Source organism: Leptinotarsa decemlineata, unplaced genomic scaffold (genome assembly GCF_025532065.1).
Source record: "Leptinotarsa decemlineata unplaced genomic scaffold, Ldec_3_MD MMD2_P_RNA_scaffold_5, whole genome shotgun sequence".
NCBI classification, from domain to species: domain Eukaryota; kingdom Metazoa; phylum Arthropoda; class Insecta; order Coleoptera; family Chrysomelidae; genus Leptinotarsa; species Leptinotarsa decemlineata.
The window spans coordinates 1,743,363-1,761,291 of NW_027412532.1; the positions used below are offsets into that span (position 1 = coordinate 1,743,363).

General features: G+C 36.3%; 1 protein-coding gene and 1 long non-coding RNA gene across 3 annotated transcripts in view; one reads left to right on the forward strand and one right to left on the reverse strand.

The window, feature by feature from the left end:
• LOC141479916 (uncharacterized) overlaps nucleotides 1-3,814 on the reverse strand; it is a 46,571-nt gene extending 42,757 nt beyond the window's left edge. The window contains exon 1 of the long non-coding RNA XR_012464062.1: nucleotides 3,605-3,814. This is a non-coding gene — a long non-coding RNA (uncharacterized lncRNA). The remainder of the gene's footprint in view (nucleotides 1-3,604) is intronic.
• Nucleotides 922-15,960, forward strand: LOC111517504 (uncharacterized). Of its 2 annotated transcripts, none has more exons than XM_074169203.1 (5): nucleotides 922-1,066; nucleotides 3,875-4,117; nucleotides 8,463-8,644; nucleotides 12,417-13,041; nucleotides 15,529-15,960. In XM_074169203.1, exons 2-4 carry the CDS (start codon nucleotides 3,875-3,877, stop codon nucleotides 12,796-12,798), a joined length of 807 nt encoding a protein of 268 aa, XP_074025304.1. In that variant the 5' UTR covers nucleotides 922-1,066; the 3' UTR covers nucleotides 12,799-13,041; nucleotides 15,529-15,960. The 2 variants fall into 2 exon arrangements, with proteins under 2 accessions (XP_074025304.1, XP_074025305.1); XM_074169204.1 differs by having other exon boundaries at nucleotides 950-1,076.
• Nucleotides 15,961-17,929: the final 1,969 nt, after the last annotated feature.

A 17,929-nucleotide genomic window follows, 5' to 3' on the forward strand; every position in this document is an offset into this window, starting at 1 on the left:
CTCATCATCAAGCGAAAAATGGCCAACTCCCGCCAAACAGTCATCTCCCACGGAACCAGTGAAGCGGAAAGCAACCACAAGTTCCAGAATCTAAATGAAGCGAAAATTTTGTACTACACAGGCAAGGGAAATGGAAATAATCTCTGACTTTATGCCTCCAACTGTCAACCAACCTCCAACCTTATAAAGTACTTTTACCCAGTAGAGGAGAAGGAAATATGAAGAACAGGTAGTTGTTGGATCTTAAACACCTTCCGGTTCTGGTGCGGATGTTTTCAGTCGCAGACCCAGGACAGAGATATCAACCTGCCTTGGAACTTATGCGACTGTATTTCAACCGGAAATATACGCTATTGAATTCTGTTTGGAAAAATATGAAACAGCAGAGCACATACTCTGTGGCTGCCCCGCTGGGGACCGAATCAGGTTTTTAGAGTTCGGCAGAGCCGGCAAGTTTATAAAAAAATCTTGAAAAATATTCGACTTTTTATTTTTTATTGCCATAAGATAAGTAGAAAGATAAGAGAGGATGCATTTTTTACTTTTACTTTACTTTCACTTTATAAATCTTGATTTCAATATTTAAATGATGATGTAGATAATTTCGTGTAACATGCGGACATTTTGAATTTTCAATATCCAATCATTTCTGACCTCTCAACATCACTTTCAACTGGATGATCATTCCCAAACAGAAAAATAGTTTCCATAGCTTTCAAACATATTGCACTTGCAAGTTTCAATTTCCACAGGATATCACCCACAGCTATGATTTATCCATCGGTTCAATTATGATAACCAAAACCACAATGATTATCTGTTCATAAAAAACCAGATCTTTGATGATGGGTATTCAGTCATTAGAACAAGTTATCACACGTTAAAAACAGCTTGAGGAGGTTCCTCAGGTTTTCCCCGTCGATCATCATTCAGTAAGTATTTGTTCTTCCGCATGAACTCTTCAACCTTGATGAATTCATCGTCGCCAGACTCGTTTTAGTATAATCCATTTGTTCATACCAGTTGGTGGTCAGTTTTGAAGTGAACAGTGATTGAGAAAGGCAAGGTGAGTTCAGGTACTAAATGTCTAATAAAGACATTACTGCAAACATTTCAAAATATCTTTTTTAATACTTATGTTACATATTTTTGAATACTCAACGTATAAAAACAATTTTCTCAGCTATATAGGCAATCAAGTGACTTATGGCGAATTCCCACCAAACGAACAAAACCAAAACAGCAACAGTGTCGATTTCGACCAAACAAAAAGTTGAGTTGTTGAAACAGGAAAAATTTTGAAGACTTTGTGTCCAGGCGACTTTTTTGTCAACAATAAAATCTTCCGTCGGCGGGCTATGTTTATGTAAACTGATTTCGCTATGTGGAAAAGATCTGCAACAGTATTACTCTATTTAAAGCAGAGGTGTCAATATCAATTTTACAGAGGGACATATATTCAAATTTTGAATGTGTAGGCCGGCCAAATTGAAAAAAAAATGTACCGAGTTAATTTATTTATTAAATGATACAGTATCCTTCTCCGACCGTACCGCTTCAGTTGCTCGACTCAACAGACTCACGTCGCGCAGACGCCTTCCTTTTATATCGATTGGGAAGGTTCTAGTCTAGACTCGACGCGCGTGGAAGATTCTATTTGTTCTGAACAAAAATAGGCAGACTATTTTTATTTATTTGTTGTTCATTTCAAACAATAATGAGATTCAATATTTCTTTGTAGAGCATGCCCAAAAAAAAGCAATGGACAGGTCAATAATGTCGCGATTCAATTGTTGTTAGTGTAGTAGAAACAATAAAAAGCATTTTGCAACAAAACAAGCAACTTAGACTAGTTCTGTTTGGTGGAATTCGAGTTTCGAAATTGTTGTTGTTTTTTTCTGTTTTCGAAAACCAAACTAGTTGCAAGCGATTCCCTTTGATGAAAATCCGTCTTTATGATCAACAGTTATGGTAGATGCTTTCGTTACCATTTCAGGTTGTTATTCTTTTTTTTTGTGAAAGCAATACCTTTTCTCCAAAAATCGACTTTGAAAATAATTTTGAATCATTGTAATTAACGAATTCTTTGCCATTAATAGCTTAAACCTAATATGTACCATTCGATATGCATAAAATTGTTTGGAATCAACGATTCCCATCTCTATAGGGGAACCCAAGCGGGGATTTCGGGATTTACTAAAGCGCGGCAGATTAATATGCAAGGGGATACCTTGTACCCGGTAAAGTACCTCCACCAAATATGAGCCCCATATATAAGGCCACTTGTGAGGGATAAAATCAGATTAGTAAAAAAAATTGATCCACAGAAATTCTCGAGCGCGTCAGATTAAGGTAGGGTGAGTTAATTACCTGCTGAAAAGTGTATATTCCAGTAATCTGACAATTCGAGCGTAGCTAATTTTTTTTTATTTTGAAGGAAATAATTCAAGGATAACGAAAAATATACAATCTGACGATTTCCGCAAGCCGAAATAACAAAAATTCGTCGATAAAGTTTAATGCGTGCAGCTGTGTGATACCTATATTCCCCCTCTTCGAGTTTCTATTCCTCTATTCTCTATTCACTTTTTCTCTATCTATTACTCTCTCACTCCGTCCTCACTCTGAATTCTGTTGCCATGACCCCATCACAGCTGATCACAGAGACTCGTTCGTGATGAAGATGGTGCTTAATTAATCAATTAATTGATGGATATAGCCGTTACTAAGTGGTAGGAAATCATAATGAAGAAATAAGAAATTAAACTTTCTATGTTTTTTACCACTCCTATTTGTAACTACTGTTTTTGTTGATTGACGTCAATGTCAAAATGAGCGTACATATTTCGATTCTTGCACCATCTATCAACATGTGTACAAAGTTTGATCAATATCTTGACAAAACACCTGTGAAAACACCAGGGTTTCTATTCATCTTGATCAAAGTGAAACTTCAGATCGTTGCGTTGTTTGAAGAGAAATAAAACTTCAAACAATGGTTAGACAATGTTGAATGTGAGAATACTGTATTACACGAGACATCTAGGATTTAATGATCGAGATGGAATTTGAGTGTTTGGGTAATACCAAGTAATTCTTATATTTTGCAATAGATGGCAGCACATGACTTATCAGAATATTGATTAAAAAGGAGATGGCACCTAACGATCAGTTTAAACAGTATAAATACTATGGTTCATGGTTTAAATACTTATCGAAGTTTACTCAATAAATAATGATAACAAAACCTTATACCATCCACAGAAGAATTCAAAGAGAGTGAAAAAATATCCAGATGGAACCGATTAATGCTTAACAATAATATATACACATCCTTCTTGATGATAATTTCAAATTGTGAATTTCACTCATCCTGTAAATAGGTAATCTCCTGAGTATTTCAGTATTTGCTTTAGATACGTAAGTAAGACAGGGTGGATGATTTAGATTTCAACTGGTATTTTGAAAATTCAAATATGATACAGTCAATTATTTATACTCTTATTCAATTTTTAATAACATTCAATAAGGCTCAAAAAAATTTCTTTTGAATGTTTATTGGCGTAAAAAATTATAGTAAGTACTTTAAATACGAAATACTTACGTTTTAGGAAATCTATTCCCCATTATTTGGTTCATTTCATTTATTGTGGTTAGGATTTCAGGACCCCACACAAGATAACTCCTTACGATATGAAAACCTCACCTCTGTTGTCCATAAATACTGTATTCAGATATTATTGTGTAACTTCACGCATTTTTGAATATTTAAGGGAAGTTTGCTTTGCTCGCAACAATTATTCAAATTTGTCAAGACTGTTAGTTGTGGCTGTAACATTTCAATCAATTAACTAATCTCTATATTCTTTTTTAGATGTTTTACCGAGCTTGCGCTATTCTCTACACGATGGCAGCACTTATACCGAATGGTCAATCAGCACCAGGGCCGGTTTCTGACAGCCCTTCAATTTCGCCTTGTGCAGCTTTTTTCAACTACGAATCTGCAGAAAAACCGGGGGAACGAACGGGAAACTTGCTTGCAAAGTCCGAGGAGAATCTATATGGAGTTTGGATCAGGCTTATTTTCGATCGAGATGTTGAAAAAGTTGTGGTTGCTGTGAGTTTCAGATTTAATTCTATACAAGACTTAATTTTTAGCTGATTTCATTATTGCTATCTTCGGCAAAAATTAGAATTGTCGAATTTGAAATGTTTGACTGTGCCACCTCCATTTTGAATGGTAAAAAAAGGCAGAACAACTTTCAACACTGTTCCAAATTCGTAATAATCTGGTGTAACCCAATTTGCAATGCGACGTTTCGTACATGAGGTTTCATCAACTTAATATTTTCAATACGGACCTCTTGTTTCTTTATCGATTTCTGTAGCCACTGCCATAACAAATTCAGCTGTCCATTACAATACAGGTCCGTATTTCAAAAAACAAAGTTGATTATGGAAACTAGTAAAAGAAACGTCGCACTGTGATGTCAAAAATCCCGATGTTTGGCAAATAATAATAAGTGGCCATGCGTCCTTACTACATATTTCAACAACAAACATTAGGTTTTCAGTGAAGTCACAGAGATAAAAAGTACTTGAAAACGGTGATCAATCCATGTTAGATAGCTATACCTCTTCTATAACCTCTGTGACTTACGAGCATATAGTCCAATTCCTGATGAAGGCACCGTGGATGATGAAATGCCGCCCACCATAAAAAACCCGAATTCAAACATTCCACATTGAAAATTTAACTTTTCAGCTTCAAATGCATTATAATAATAATGGAATTTGTTGTTTGGGATCGGCTATTTGTTTCAGTCTGTATTTGAAATCAACTTCTGTAATCTACACATCTTTGTAAAGAGTTTCAATGATTTTTTGATTTTGTAGAATGATGAAGAAGTAGAATGCCGAAAAGTTGCCTCCCAAAATTATCAATTTATGTTTTCAACGGTACTTTCTTTCATAGAGTTCATGCAGCGGTTTTTTTCTAAATGCCAACTATGAATAATCGATCTCATTCTTTTTCATTGAATCACCCTGTACACTGTATATATTGAGCAATTCCACTCCTGAATTCTGCCTGGCACACCCATTTCGAAGCTTTCCTCGTTCCAGCTAACACTGTTTTCGTATATCACTAAATGCCTATCAATCATAGTTTATTTTCTGCACTGGTTAAAAAAAAAACGTATCACAGTTCCTCTGAACCATTATTATTAATCTCAATCCTTCAAGTTTTTCGCGTTAATAATGTTTCGTGTGGCGGCAAATTAAATTCCACTGTGTAACAACGAAGTGATAAATGAGAAAGAACACAGCCCCACCGGCTGATATATTGCATTATTAAGGATTCGGCAGGGCTCAAAATAATTCATGCTAGCATTAGAGTGCACAAAAGGAGTTGTCCTTTCTTTTTGAATTCGAAAGATAGAGATTTTCACACGTTGAATAGTAGCAAGTGTCGCACGATGACATGACTTCATATGACATGACGCCATGACATGGAGACGTGACGTAACGTGACGTGTCGTGACGTGACATGGCGTTATGTTATGTTATGTTACGTTACGTGACGTGAAGACATGATGACATGACATTACGATATGACATGACATGATATGATATGACGTCACCTGACGACATGATGTCATGACTCGATATGAAATGACACCCTGACATGATGACATTACATGACGACATGACATAAAATATGATATGACATGATATGACGTGATGTGAGTTGACGCGACGCGACGTGACTTGACGTGACGACATGATGACATTACTCGATGTGATATAACATGACATATGACGACATAATATGATATGATATGACAAGACCTAACGAGACGTGACCGGACGTACGGGGCGGGACAAGGCGAGACGGGATGAGACGTGACGTGACATTAAGATGACATGTCGACATGACGATATGAGACGACGATATGACACGACGACATGATATGAAGACATGAAACCATGACGATCTGACGTGACGATATGATGTGGCATGACGACAAGAAAACACGACAGATGACATGGTGTGATATCGCATAACATGAAGACATAACATGACATATGACATGTGATGCCATATGTCATATAACATTTCATGATAAGGCATCATGACATAACATAACTCATGTCGTGTCATGTCATGTCAAGTCATGTCGTCATGTGGTCATTTCATGTCATCATGTCATGTCATATCAAGTCATATCGTCACGTCGTCATGTCGTCACGTCACGTCACGTTTATATTTATTATATTATCATCGATATGTAGTTGTTTTTGATCGATGGCCGTTAATAATTGTCAAGGTTTGGAAGTCCCTGTTGCAAGGCCCAGTTTGTTGTGAGTACAGTAGGGATCAATATTTTTATCGGCATTCGATCCATCAGTTTTTCAAAAGTGAGGAATCTGCGAAATCATTCATTGGTGCCTTTGAAATCTGTTTTTGAAAAATCTGTTTAAAATCTGTTTTTTCGTTAATCAGCTGTCCACCCATACGAACGACAACTCTCAGAAGTTGAAAACCTTGTGCGAGCTGAGGACTAACGAGGTCTTACCTTTTAACGTGTGATTCCTAACACGGTAAATGTCTTCTGTCTTTTACTCATTGGATCAAATCTATCTGATATGATGTAAGAATGTAATTTTGTGACATTTCATCAAGCTTGTTATTGGTTTTAATATTTCCAGAAGACTTATCGCCATCCCAAAAACAAAAATATTGAAAAATATAATTAACACGAAATTGTTTCTGAAGAACGCTTGGGGTTATCTACAGTTTTAATTAAAACAAAATTGGTAGTAGAGAGAAAAACGTACTGCTAACTGATTAAAAACTCTGGTAATTTGCTAAATCCCATCAACACTAATCGCGTTAAAACTCAGATGATTTCTCTGCGAAGAAAACTTTTTGTTCTTTTGTGAAATGAGGTGCAGACAGTCTTGTGAATTTCAACTAAAAGAGGATTTTGAATGAGAAAAAACGGATGGCTGTTTTATGCATATCTCCTTGGAGAATTAAATGGAACAAATGCATGAAAAAAATGTACTTCAGGATACTTGAAGAAGATACGCCCCCAGAAAAGTGAAATATCGAACTAACGTGCATGACCTGAATATGCGATTTGCGGAAAATCTTTCACCACTTTCTTTAACAACATAGGATTTATTAACGCTCTCTTCTCAAATATCAAAATGCCAATGGGTATGAAATCTTTAAAAACAAAACTGTTTGTTTCTCTACTATCTCAGTCAAATACTTGATATTGGACAGTGATTCTGCTATTATTTGAGTTCCTTTGTATTCACTCCCTTCGTTCATTTTATCTGTCTGTTTAGGGTTAGGTGGAAGAACAGACACTTAGTTCATCGACTAAATGAACTGAACCTTGAACAATATTTGATTTATTTCATGACATGAATATTTTTTTTGGAATGATAGCCTTCATTATTACCATTACTAAGACCTATTCCTGTTATTGTCTGAACAAAACATTGAGGTTATCCTCTTTTCGAGCAAAGCTGTATAAATGTACTTGTCTTCTATGTTATGCCTACTTCCAAGTATTGACTGGGAGTAGGCAGTCAAGTCCACGCTTAGGAGTAGGCAGATTGAGACTCTTCCAGAGACCAACGACGAGACTTGTTGAGTAGACAAGTTGAGACCCTGGCGTCGAGTCACAAAAACCTTACAGCGTGTCACTACCCGAGGAGTAGACAGATTGAGACCACAGTGTAGTCATAACTTTTTGTAAATGGATTCGAAGTCGAAAACGAAACGTCGAACATCTAAAAATACCAAACAGGTTTCAACTCGGACATTAATAAGTAGGGACAGAAAAAAAATTCACAACTGTTTAAAGTTGTGTCTGTTTTTTGAAAAAAAATAGCAAAAACTGCATCTCTATTTTGCTTATTGTTTCTTGAGGATTTCTCATGAAATAGGCGAGCTACTTCCTGTTCTGTTCGGGTTTTATCTCCGTAACTAATCATTTAACTGTTATTTTATGCATTTCCGTTAATCTAACCATTTGTCAGACTCGAAGTTAACGAACTTCAAACTTAATACTGAAATACTGACAACTAATGTTGTAACATACAAAACAAGTTGACAAGGCGTTTCAAACTAACGTTGCCACAGAAGTTGTTTACAGTTTTTAAAGGATATCATCTGGAAAGAACATTAAATGGTGGATCACAAGTTTATCATTTCATATTTGAAAGATGATTCCAGTACCAATTTGATGGTTTAGAATTGTTTTGAACATTCAGTTATAGAAAAATCCATCCCTGTAGATGGAGTCGTTGGACACACTGTAGATGCCTATTTCAAGAAATGTATTTATGTTCTACCCTATCGAAAGAGAATGATTTATAGTATTTCTTTCAGTTTGTTTGACTTTTCTTTTCCAACTTCGAATAAAATACGAGATTTGTTTCAGGGCTTCGATGTTGTATCTCCTGAGGGTAACCCGAGAGAAGTCCTGGTGAAAAATCGCAATGAACTACTTAAAGAGTTTCAGCCGTTGTCTCTGAAAATAACGATGTTTTACAAAGGCGACCAACCTCCCGCTCTGCTGGAATATCGACTGAATGCCAAGAGAATTTGTTCAGCTTCTAATACGTGAGTTTCTAAAATGATGAAAGTTTTTAGTTAGAAAACAAATTTGGTTCAAAAATTACCTGTAGAGGGCTTAAAATGTGTACTAACTTAAATTTTCTTTCATTTCAATATTCATTATTCTTCACACATAAAAGCAAACAGAGCATATTTTATGATATGCTCTGCTTAATATTGACTGAACGCAGTTCAACGGGAAGCTGAAGTACTTCAACTTTCCACATTTGAACTCAGCCCACAAAAACTTATATTTCAACCTCTTTTTACATTTTTGAATAGCTTCTCCAATCGAGTTTTGATCGAGTTTGTCACAAATTCTGACGAATGATCAATATGACTGATTTTAAGTCCTCCCAAACTAGCCACTTTGAAGTACTCAATATTTTCAGTAGAATCACGTTGATTGCCACTATAACACTATCATTATTCATCACCATCGCTTTGGTGAAACTATCCATGAACTTATTAACAGTTATTTCACAGGTAGAGATCAGATTTTAAAAATCTCATCATGCTCATCAGAAGGCTAATTAATGAAAGGGGTACCCCATAGTTCAATACTGGGACCCATTCTTTCCTTGTACATGAATATTCCAACATGTATCAATAGGAAAAGAAAATTTACACTATTTGCCAATTATACCTAAATATAATTGAGTCTCAACAAGTCTCAAACAGAAATATATACTAACTGGTGCTATTCTAAACTGCTGTCATTGAATGTTTCCGGAATTAATTCAGTATCATACTGCTATTTCGACATCATTTTGTTATCAATAAACGGTCAAGGAGAAATAAATGAAAACAAGGCCAGTTCTAATTTTCTGAGGGTAATAATTGATCACATGTTTTGCAGTTGGAATGTATAACAAGAACTTTAGTTTTTTTACTCTTTAAGTGGCTTATTTGTCACTCATGGAACTTATTTGCAGAGGGAACTCTTTTCTTGGGAGTATGTTGCAAAATCCAACTGCAGACTGTTCTCATCATCCATAAAAGGGCTATTAGGCTAAGATGTAGTAGATATTTTTGCAGATTTCCCCATTTTCATTCTAGTCAAACATCACATATTATAAGGACCTGAATATTGTTATCAGTTATCCCACTTCTGACACCAAATATTACGTGGGTTTGCCTGTAATTGACTACAACTATCAAACTGCTACACTGGCAAGAGAACCAAACACTTCAACTGAAACTTCAAACTGATATTCGAATGTCTATAGTCCGTTCATAATTTGTTGATAGCTCACTGCAAGTTTGACCCTCATTAGAGAACTGAAATACAGAGAGGGCAGCTAATATGATATAATAACAAAAACCAAACTAAAAGTGGCAGTTTAAGATGTTTTCGACTAACCCACCTTGTATCTGAAGAAATACAATACAGCTATAAAACTTTTAATCCGATTATGTAGGTATTTTGAGTGGAAATGAGTGACCAGTGTCGTAGAGTATATGATTAAAACATTAGTTACTTTAAATAAATAAATATATTAATATTCTTAAACTGTAGGTACTGTAAACTGTATTTTTATTTTAAAAAAATTTCTTTATTTTATTCAAAAATAATAAGTTACTTGCAATTTGTAAAAGATACATTTATTTAATTAATACCTATTTTTAAATGATATAAACCACGATTACTTACAAAACTATTCAAATTCAAAATAAACAGGATCATCTTCGGAATCCGAGTCGTCTTGCAGGTTAATAATTAGCGGTTGTGTCTCTACAGTCGCATCAATTATATTGTCAAGATCCCACATTTTTTGTTCTTCTTCTATTGCATGTCTTACTGCATCTCGCCAATTTTGTTCTGTAATATGTTGTAAAGACTCATATAACAATTCACGTACAGCTTGTATTTTATATGACGTATTTTTTCTAGCCACATAGCTTTTCATTTGTGCCCAAATGAGTTCAATTGGATTTAATTTGCAGTGGTAGGGTGGAAGTCTAAGGACTGTGATGTTTCGTCTTTCCGCCATTTTGTCAACTACGTATTTCTTGAACTTAGATTTGTGTTGCCGGGCAATTTTTAAAAGTTCTGCTTTAACCATTCCATCTTCGTAAGGCAGGGACTTATTCCGCAGCCAGTCAATGATATCCTGTTTCTTCCACGCAGTCGTTGGAAGTCTTTCAACTAGTCGTGAATGATAAGGTGCATTATCTAATACTATAATTGAGTTTGGTGGTATATGTTCAATCATCTGCTCAAAATACTCTTCGAAAACATCAGCTGTCTTCTCCTTGTGATAGTCTTTTGTGCTTTTGGATTCAAATTCCAACAAACCATGCTTAGCAAATCCTTTTTCACTGCCAATGTGAGAAACTATTAATCTACTGCCTTTACCAGAGGGTGGGGAAATACCAGTAGACCAACCTTCCATAAAGGCTTGCCTGGAGCTTGATATATTTTCATCTGTCCAAATTTTTGTGAGAGTATGACCTGCGTTTACCCACGTTTCGTCCTGATAGTAAATTGGCCTTCCTTCAGCCCGAAATTTTCGTATAGATCTTAGATACTTTCTTCTCCAACATATTATCTCTTCCCGGTCAATCAAAAGTGATTTTCGGTCTGATTTCTCCCACCGGAAATTTAATTCTTTTAAAACTTGCCACAATTTGGTTCGTCCGACATGAGGCAAATCCGGGTCGTCTCTAACTTCTTGTAAAATTTTGTTTAAGTTGGGTATTTCTATACCTTTTTTTTTCTTTCTGATAGGAACCTATATATTGTTGACTCCCCTACGCCCGTCATGTTGGCACAACTCTTGATTATGTTCTGAACAGTGTTTGTGGGATTCTGAGAAACCAGAGCATCGTGAACGTTCAAAACAATAGTCTTCTCTCTTGGTGAATAGACAGACTTACTGACTGTACGCAACAGTACCGGTGTAAAAATTGATGATGTTGATGATGATGACGAAGCCATCGCAAGCAATCAAACAAAACAAGCAGGAACGAAAGGTACGTATATGTTTGTAGGAATATGAAAAAAACGTACTCACGCACTGCACAAAATTCGCAAAATAAATATTAGAGACGTTAATTACTGCCGTAGACGCCGAAACACCAACGAGCCGTAAATTAAATGCGATTAAAAAATGTACTAAACCAAAAATTATTTTCGTTCGTAACAACTTCACCCTTTCAAGGCAAGTTTCGAATATAAACTGAAGCTTTATATTTAATGAATAAACACCTCAGGAACCTCCGCCTATGATTTTACGAGTTTTACGACCGTTTTATGACTTGGGCTTTCATTTTGTGCTATCGACAAATTATGAACGGACTATAGTACCTTATTAAGTCACTTCGTACCGCACTGTCAACTAGACTCCCCAGATATGCGTGTTGGTAGTGTTCATATATGATAATCGAAGTCTCTCGAAGTCGATAGGGAAGTCGCTGGAAGTCATTCGAGGCGAGACGACAACTAAAACAATCGCAAAGCGCAAGTCGAATTGAGCACGATCTTGACCGAGTCACAATCGATTTACGATGACCAGCGACTGCCAGCAGGGGATATATCCAATCATTCACCTGGCCATAGTAAAATTATGGAGTACACTTGTGAATTTTGGAAAACACAAAACCTTGTTGTGTGGTAGCCTACTGGTTTCTAATATTTCTACTTCATATACTTGTTCAAACCAACTCATTTTACGTTGCATAATAGCTTTAAGTGCATGAAGAACATTGTCCACGTTATCAATGGGACTTTAGATTCTTTGGAACTATGTTATTATTATCATCATTTATATTTCAGGTTACCCACAGACTTATTCGAAGGAGATACAAACTCTGAAAGGTTCCTCGCTGAACTTCAGACCAACTCCAAGCATACCATTCCAGAGCAGCCATACAAATGCGGAATAGAAACCAATCCAACCAAAAAGCAATACCCTTGGAAGGCCTCACTTTCCTACAATCACCTCAACTCAACCAAACCTATTTGTCAAGCCACCCTCATAAGTCCATCCCACCTCATAACACCTGCCCATTGCGTTACGTCCATGAAAGAAGGAACCGCAGTTCCAAGTGATTCATTGTTGGTTCATCTTGGAAAAGAAGATCAGGTGAAGCTATCAGACGTGGTTGTCCATCCAGGATACCAGGCTGGGTTCCTGGATCATGGATGGCACTATTGAAGACAACTGCTCCCTTGGAGGTAACGGATCATGTGAGACCGATTTGTTTATTCGAAAGTGAAGTTAGAGAAGGACGTGACCTGGCGTTTCTGGTTGGGAACGAGATCGGGAAAGGAGACACCGTTGCAGAAGAGAATGTGGAAGCTGCAGCATTCAGAATCGACAGAGGGGAATGTGAGCAGATGAATCCGAAGTTGAAGGGTGTTTTGGGAGAAAACACCTATTGTGTTTCGTATCTACCAGGTGAGGTTTTTGGAATGCCTCCTCACGGTTGTGGGGCAGAAATTTATCTACTACCAGCTGGATGCATTTGTAATCCAACGCTGTTTCCTGTCAGTGGTGTTGAGCTCAGCTTTGTAACTAACCGTTAATCATTGAGTCTTCTATCGATTGATTCCTTAAGGAAATAATAAGAAAAAGAAGATGTAGAAGCATGTGTCCTTCCTCGAACGAAGAAAGTTCATTGTTAAGATTGATGACATCATCTTGGAGGGATTTGAAACAGATTCTGGTACACCCCAGGGAAGCGTACTCGGTCCTCTAATTTTTTTCATTTTCATTAACGACCTTCTCATTCACATATCCCAAGGAAGGGTGCTTATGTATGCAGATGATACTTGCATTACTGTATCAGATACTTCGTCTGTGAGACTATCTGACAAGGTCAACACAATCCTACGAGAATTCAAGGACTGGTACTTTAAAAATAAACGTATGATTGATCATAATAAGACGGAATATATAGAGTTTTATATTTTATATAATTTCATATAGTATTTTATATATAGTATCGTTGTCTGGGGTCAAGCGTCCGAACTACAAAGAGTGTTTGTGTTGCAAAAACGTATCATTAGACGTATTTGCTGCTTATCTTATAGAACATCGTGCAGAGGCACCTTCAAAAGTAATAAAATTCTCACGGTTAAAAACTTTTGACTCACATTTTCAAGAACCTAAGCAGCTTTAGAAGGTATTGCGATATTCACAGGTATGACACCAGAAACAAAAGAAATATCCTATCGAAGAAAATTTGTCACTCCATGCAAAAAAAGCTCCAGTGACTACTGGAATTCGTCTATTCAACCTTCTGCCCCCCGAATTGAGAGATAGCAGAAGTACAGATATCTTCAAACACAAATTAAAGAAAGTACTGGCCGAAGGATGCTTTTACTTCCTCCGTGAATTCGTACTTTTTTGTCGTTAGTGACTTTCGGTATCGACCTTCCCATATTTCTTCATATCTTGCTTTATCTTTGTGTGATTTTTCACAGGCGGTGGAGTATGCATCACTGAAATACCCGATTCAAATTCGGTTTTTGACTCGATGTTCCATAACATAACATAACAAGAATATAATCTTTCTTTTTTAAACCATTATTTGTGTATGTCATTTTATTTGTATGTATACATCAGACACAATTTAATTTGTGAACTTGAACTAATCCGATCTATTTATTGTCAATAGGATATAGATGCAATGAAATTTGAATTTGAATTTGAATTTGACGACTCTGTTAATATCTTAGGAGTCCTCGTTAAAGTAATGCCCTTCCTGCCGGCTTATCAGTTTGCCGCACGAAGGCAGAAATATTGGTCGGACAAATGTGAGAGGTAGTCATCCTCAGCTCATTACGTCTGTTCAGGGCGCATGTTTCACGGAGCCAAAGATGACTTACCCCAGGGTGTTGGGAGTTTTCATTTTTTGATGATGTTGACCATTGGTCAAACTCTATTTTTGTTAAAGGTGTAACCATGTACAACAATATTCCGGTTTATATAAAAAATTCTGAAAGTCTGAGTATATTTAAAGTCAAACTCAAGAAGCACCTATTAACGGATGGAATTATATTGTAGTAACATTTTTTTTTTGTATATAAATGTTGTGTGGTTCATTTTATATATTATATTTGTTTGTAAGTTTATACACATGTGTGCGAGACACCTATTTTATCATTGTATATTTGTATATTGTTCACAATGTTTTTATTAGTTTCATGACTAAATAAGGATCTATGTGTATGTGTATATATGTGTATGTATATATATATATATATATATATATATATATATGTATATATATATATATGTATATATAGATTGTAAATATTTTACATTGTTGACTTCAGTTTTATAGAACGACGCGACGTTTAATTTATTAATTTCACTTGTAAGATTTCACAATATATTTGAGGTGAGATGTAAATTAGTAATTAATTATTTTTAATATAAGTATATTACAGCTTAATGACATTGTACAAGTTACAAAAAAAAAAAATACTATAATTTTTAGATTGTATCGATTTCTTTAAAATTGTTATTCACTTGTATGTATAATTTATTAGTCTTTGACTAAATAAAGGATTTATATATATATATATATATATATATATATATATATATATATATATATATATATATATATATATATATATATATTGGTAATGTTTCGGGGCCAGAGGACAGAATCCGACCAGCTCAACCTTTGGAAACAATTAAAATGATAATGATATTTATTTAATGAGACAGGTGACTTCTTATGAGATATGAATAAGCACTAGCAAGTCGAAACAAAACAATGTTGTGGTTATGGTCCTGATGGAGTGCCTTTTGTCGTACTTAAGAAGTAGGCCAAAGAAATCGCATCAGTATTTTGCAGACTTCTCAAAGAAAAACTTGTTGACTCAAAAAATTCCGACGAACTTTCGGTAATCTCAATTTTTCTCATTTCAGATAACAAACATTGTGTCGGGAGTTCTGGAGACGGACTCATCTCTTCCAAAGACGGGAGGTCCATTCTCAGAGGTGTGGTGCCACTAGGACTGTTACTACAGGGTGAGAAAGAATGCAAGGAGAACAGTGTTAGCGTTGTGACTGATGTTGCTAAGTACAAGAAATGGATCTACCGGATTATATATCAGTAACAACAGACTTAATTCGTTTTATAAATTCACCACTTGATCAGCTGATTTGTGGAAACGGTTGTGATAACTGATTTTATATTATTTTCATAATGTATCTATATATGATCTGTCTATAACGTCCGATTTTTTGAAAAATAGATGGAAAATCATGTACTTTCTCAGTACTTTATTGTCATTTGTCACATTTGATTGTAATTCATCATTGTGCTAATGTTCTACAAAATTATAGATACATATCGAATATGACTTTTATTTATTCGAATATATTTATTGGCAATAACTAACATTTTACATCGTCAGATATTGTGTTTTCAGTGAAAGAAATTGTCACCATACTTTCATGGAAAAATCTTCATTAGTTCAATTACGTGGGTTGCTTTTATAAAAATAAAACACTCCTCTCAGCAAAGCTCCTTCTACGCCGTTAATCAATTCATAACTCTGCTCACCCTCCGTTATGAGTTTTCATTAGTCGCAATTGATTAACATCGCTGTTACATTGGATCCGAACCATTTCAGAGCGATTATAATCATATTCATTCGGTAATGCTGCTGTAATATTGCGTTGGGGGTTAATTTCTCTGAGGTATTGATTTCCATCGGTTCACGCTACCCTTCAATAATTTGGACCTGTACGTTAAGGAGGTTGCGTTAATGGCCATGGTACGATTGCACACGGCTGGTGTAAACCTAGAAGTAGGAATGGGTCGATTGAGGTTGGGCCTGTGGCAGAAAGCGCTTACTGCGCAACCTCTGCTGCAGGCAACAAGTGATGCAATTGAACCCAGGTTTGTGTTTAATAAACCCTACAAAATACAAATCAAGCAGAACACAGAGTCAGATGTTACAAATGCAATACGGATTTATACAGATGGCTCAAAAACCAAAGAAGGCTCAGGATGTGGAGTGTACTCCAGATCACTAAGCCTAAGGATTAAGTGGGGAATGGGAAGAAATACCAGCGTGGTCCAAACAGAACTGGCTGGTATCTCAATCGCCACAAAAGAAATAACCAAGAAAAGAATTTCTGGCAAAAACATTACAATCTGCACTGATAGCAGACAAGCACTATTAGCCTTGAACAGACACCGTGTTACTTCAGGGCTAGCACTAGAGTGCCACGAAGATTTAGCCAAAGCCTCGATAGATAATAACATTATCCTGAGGTGGGTTAAAGGGCACAACAGGAGTAAAGGTAATCGCATTGCCGACTCTTTAGCCAAGGAAGCGGCTGGACTAAGAATTTTAGGACCAAGTGGCACCCACGGCCTGATGACTTCGACAATTGCGGAACTAGTCAAAAGTTACACCCATGCTCAATCTCTAAAGAGATGGGATGAAATCAAAGGATGTAATCTTGCCAGGATCACCTTGGGCGACCCTGGGAAGCTGGCGCCGAAGAAATATCTGGCGATGACCAGGAAAAATCTACGCCTTACAGTAGGATTTCTGACTGGCCACTGTCAGCTAAGGAAACACCTACATAATATGGGGCTAGTGGACACACCTCTATGCAGGATGTGTGAACAGGAAGATGAGACTGTCAGGCATGTCCTGTGCGAGTGCCCGGAGTTATCGTCAATAAGAGAGTGTGTGTTCGGCGAGTCTTGGCCTACACCTGCCGATATAAAGGAGATGTCTCCCAGCGACCTGTCCACCTTCCTGGAAAGGACAGGATGGACGACGACCTAGGAGGACAACTCCTCGGGAGGATGTACAATGGGTCACATGTGGCCTAAGTGCGTGGGCTTACACTCACCCTCCCTACTCTACAGATACAGATACCCTTCAATAATTATTTGCAGTAATTATGCTCATGGTTCCGTCGATCCGTAAAAAGTATACCGGTTGTCAAATTGTTCTACATAAAATTTGGGATAACTTTGATATCCTCTTTTTATAGTTAGGATATGATTGACCACGAGAGATTTGAATTATTATATTAATCGAAAAAACTGCAAGAACTACATCTTATTATTTCAATTATCTTCTTCTACTTCATCGTTGTCTTCCGACCGTTGAAGTACTCCAAAATCCTTTTTTTTTTCGTCTTCAACGAAATTAAAAATAGGATTTGTCTGATTTTTACTATAATTTTGAGCACGCTTTTATTAGCTTCAGTTTTTTTTTAACTCCCAAGCTCGAGATCTGTATTTGACAGAATTATCGACATTATTGCTTGATATATTCGCGGGCAGATGGCGCTGTAC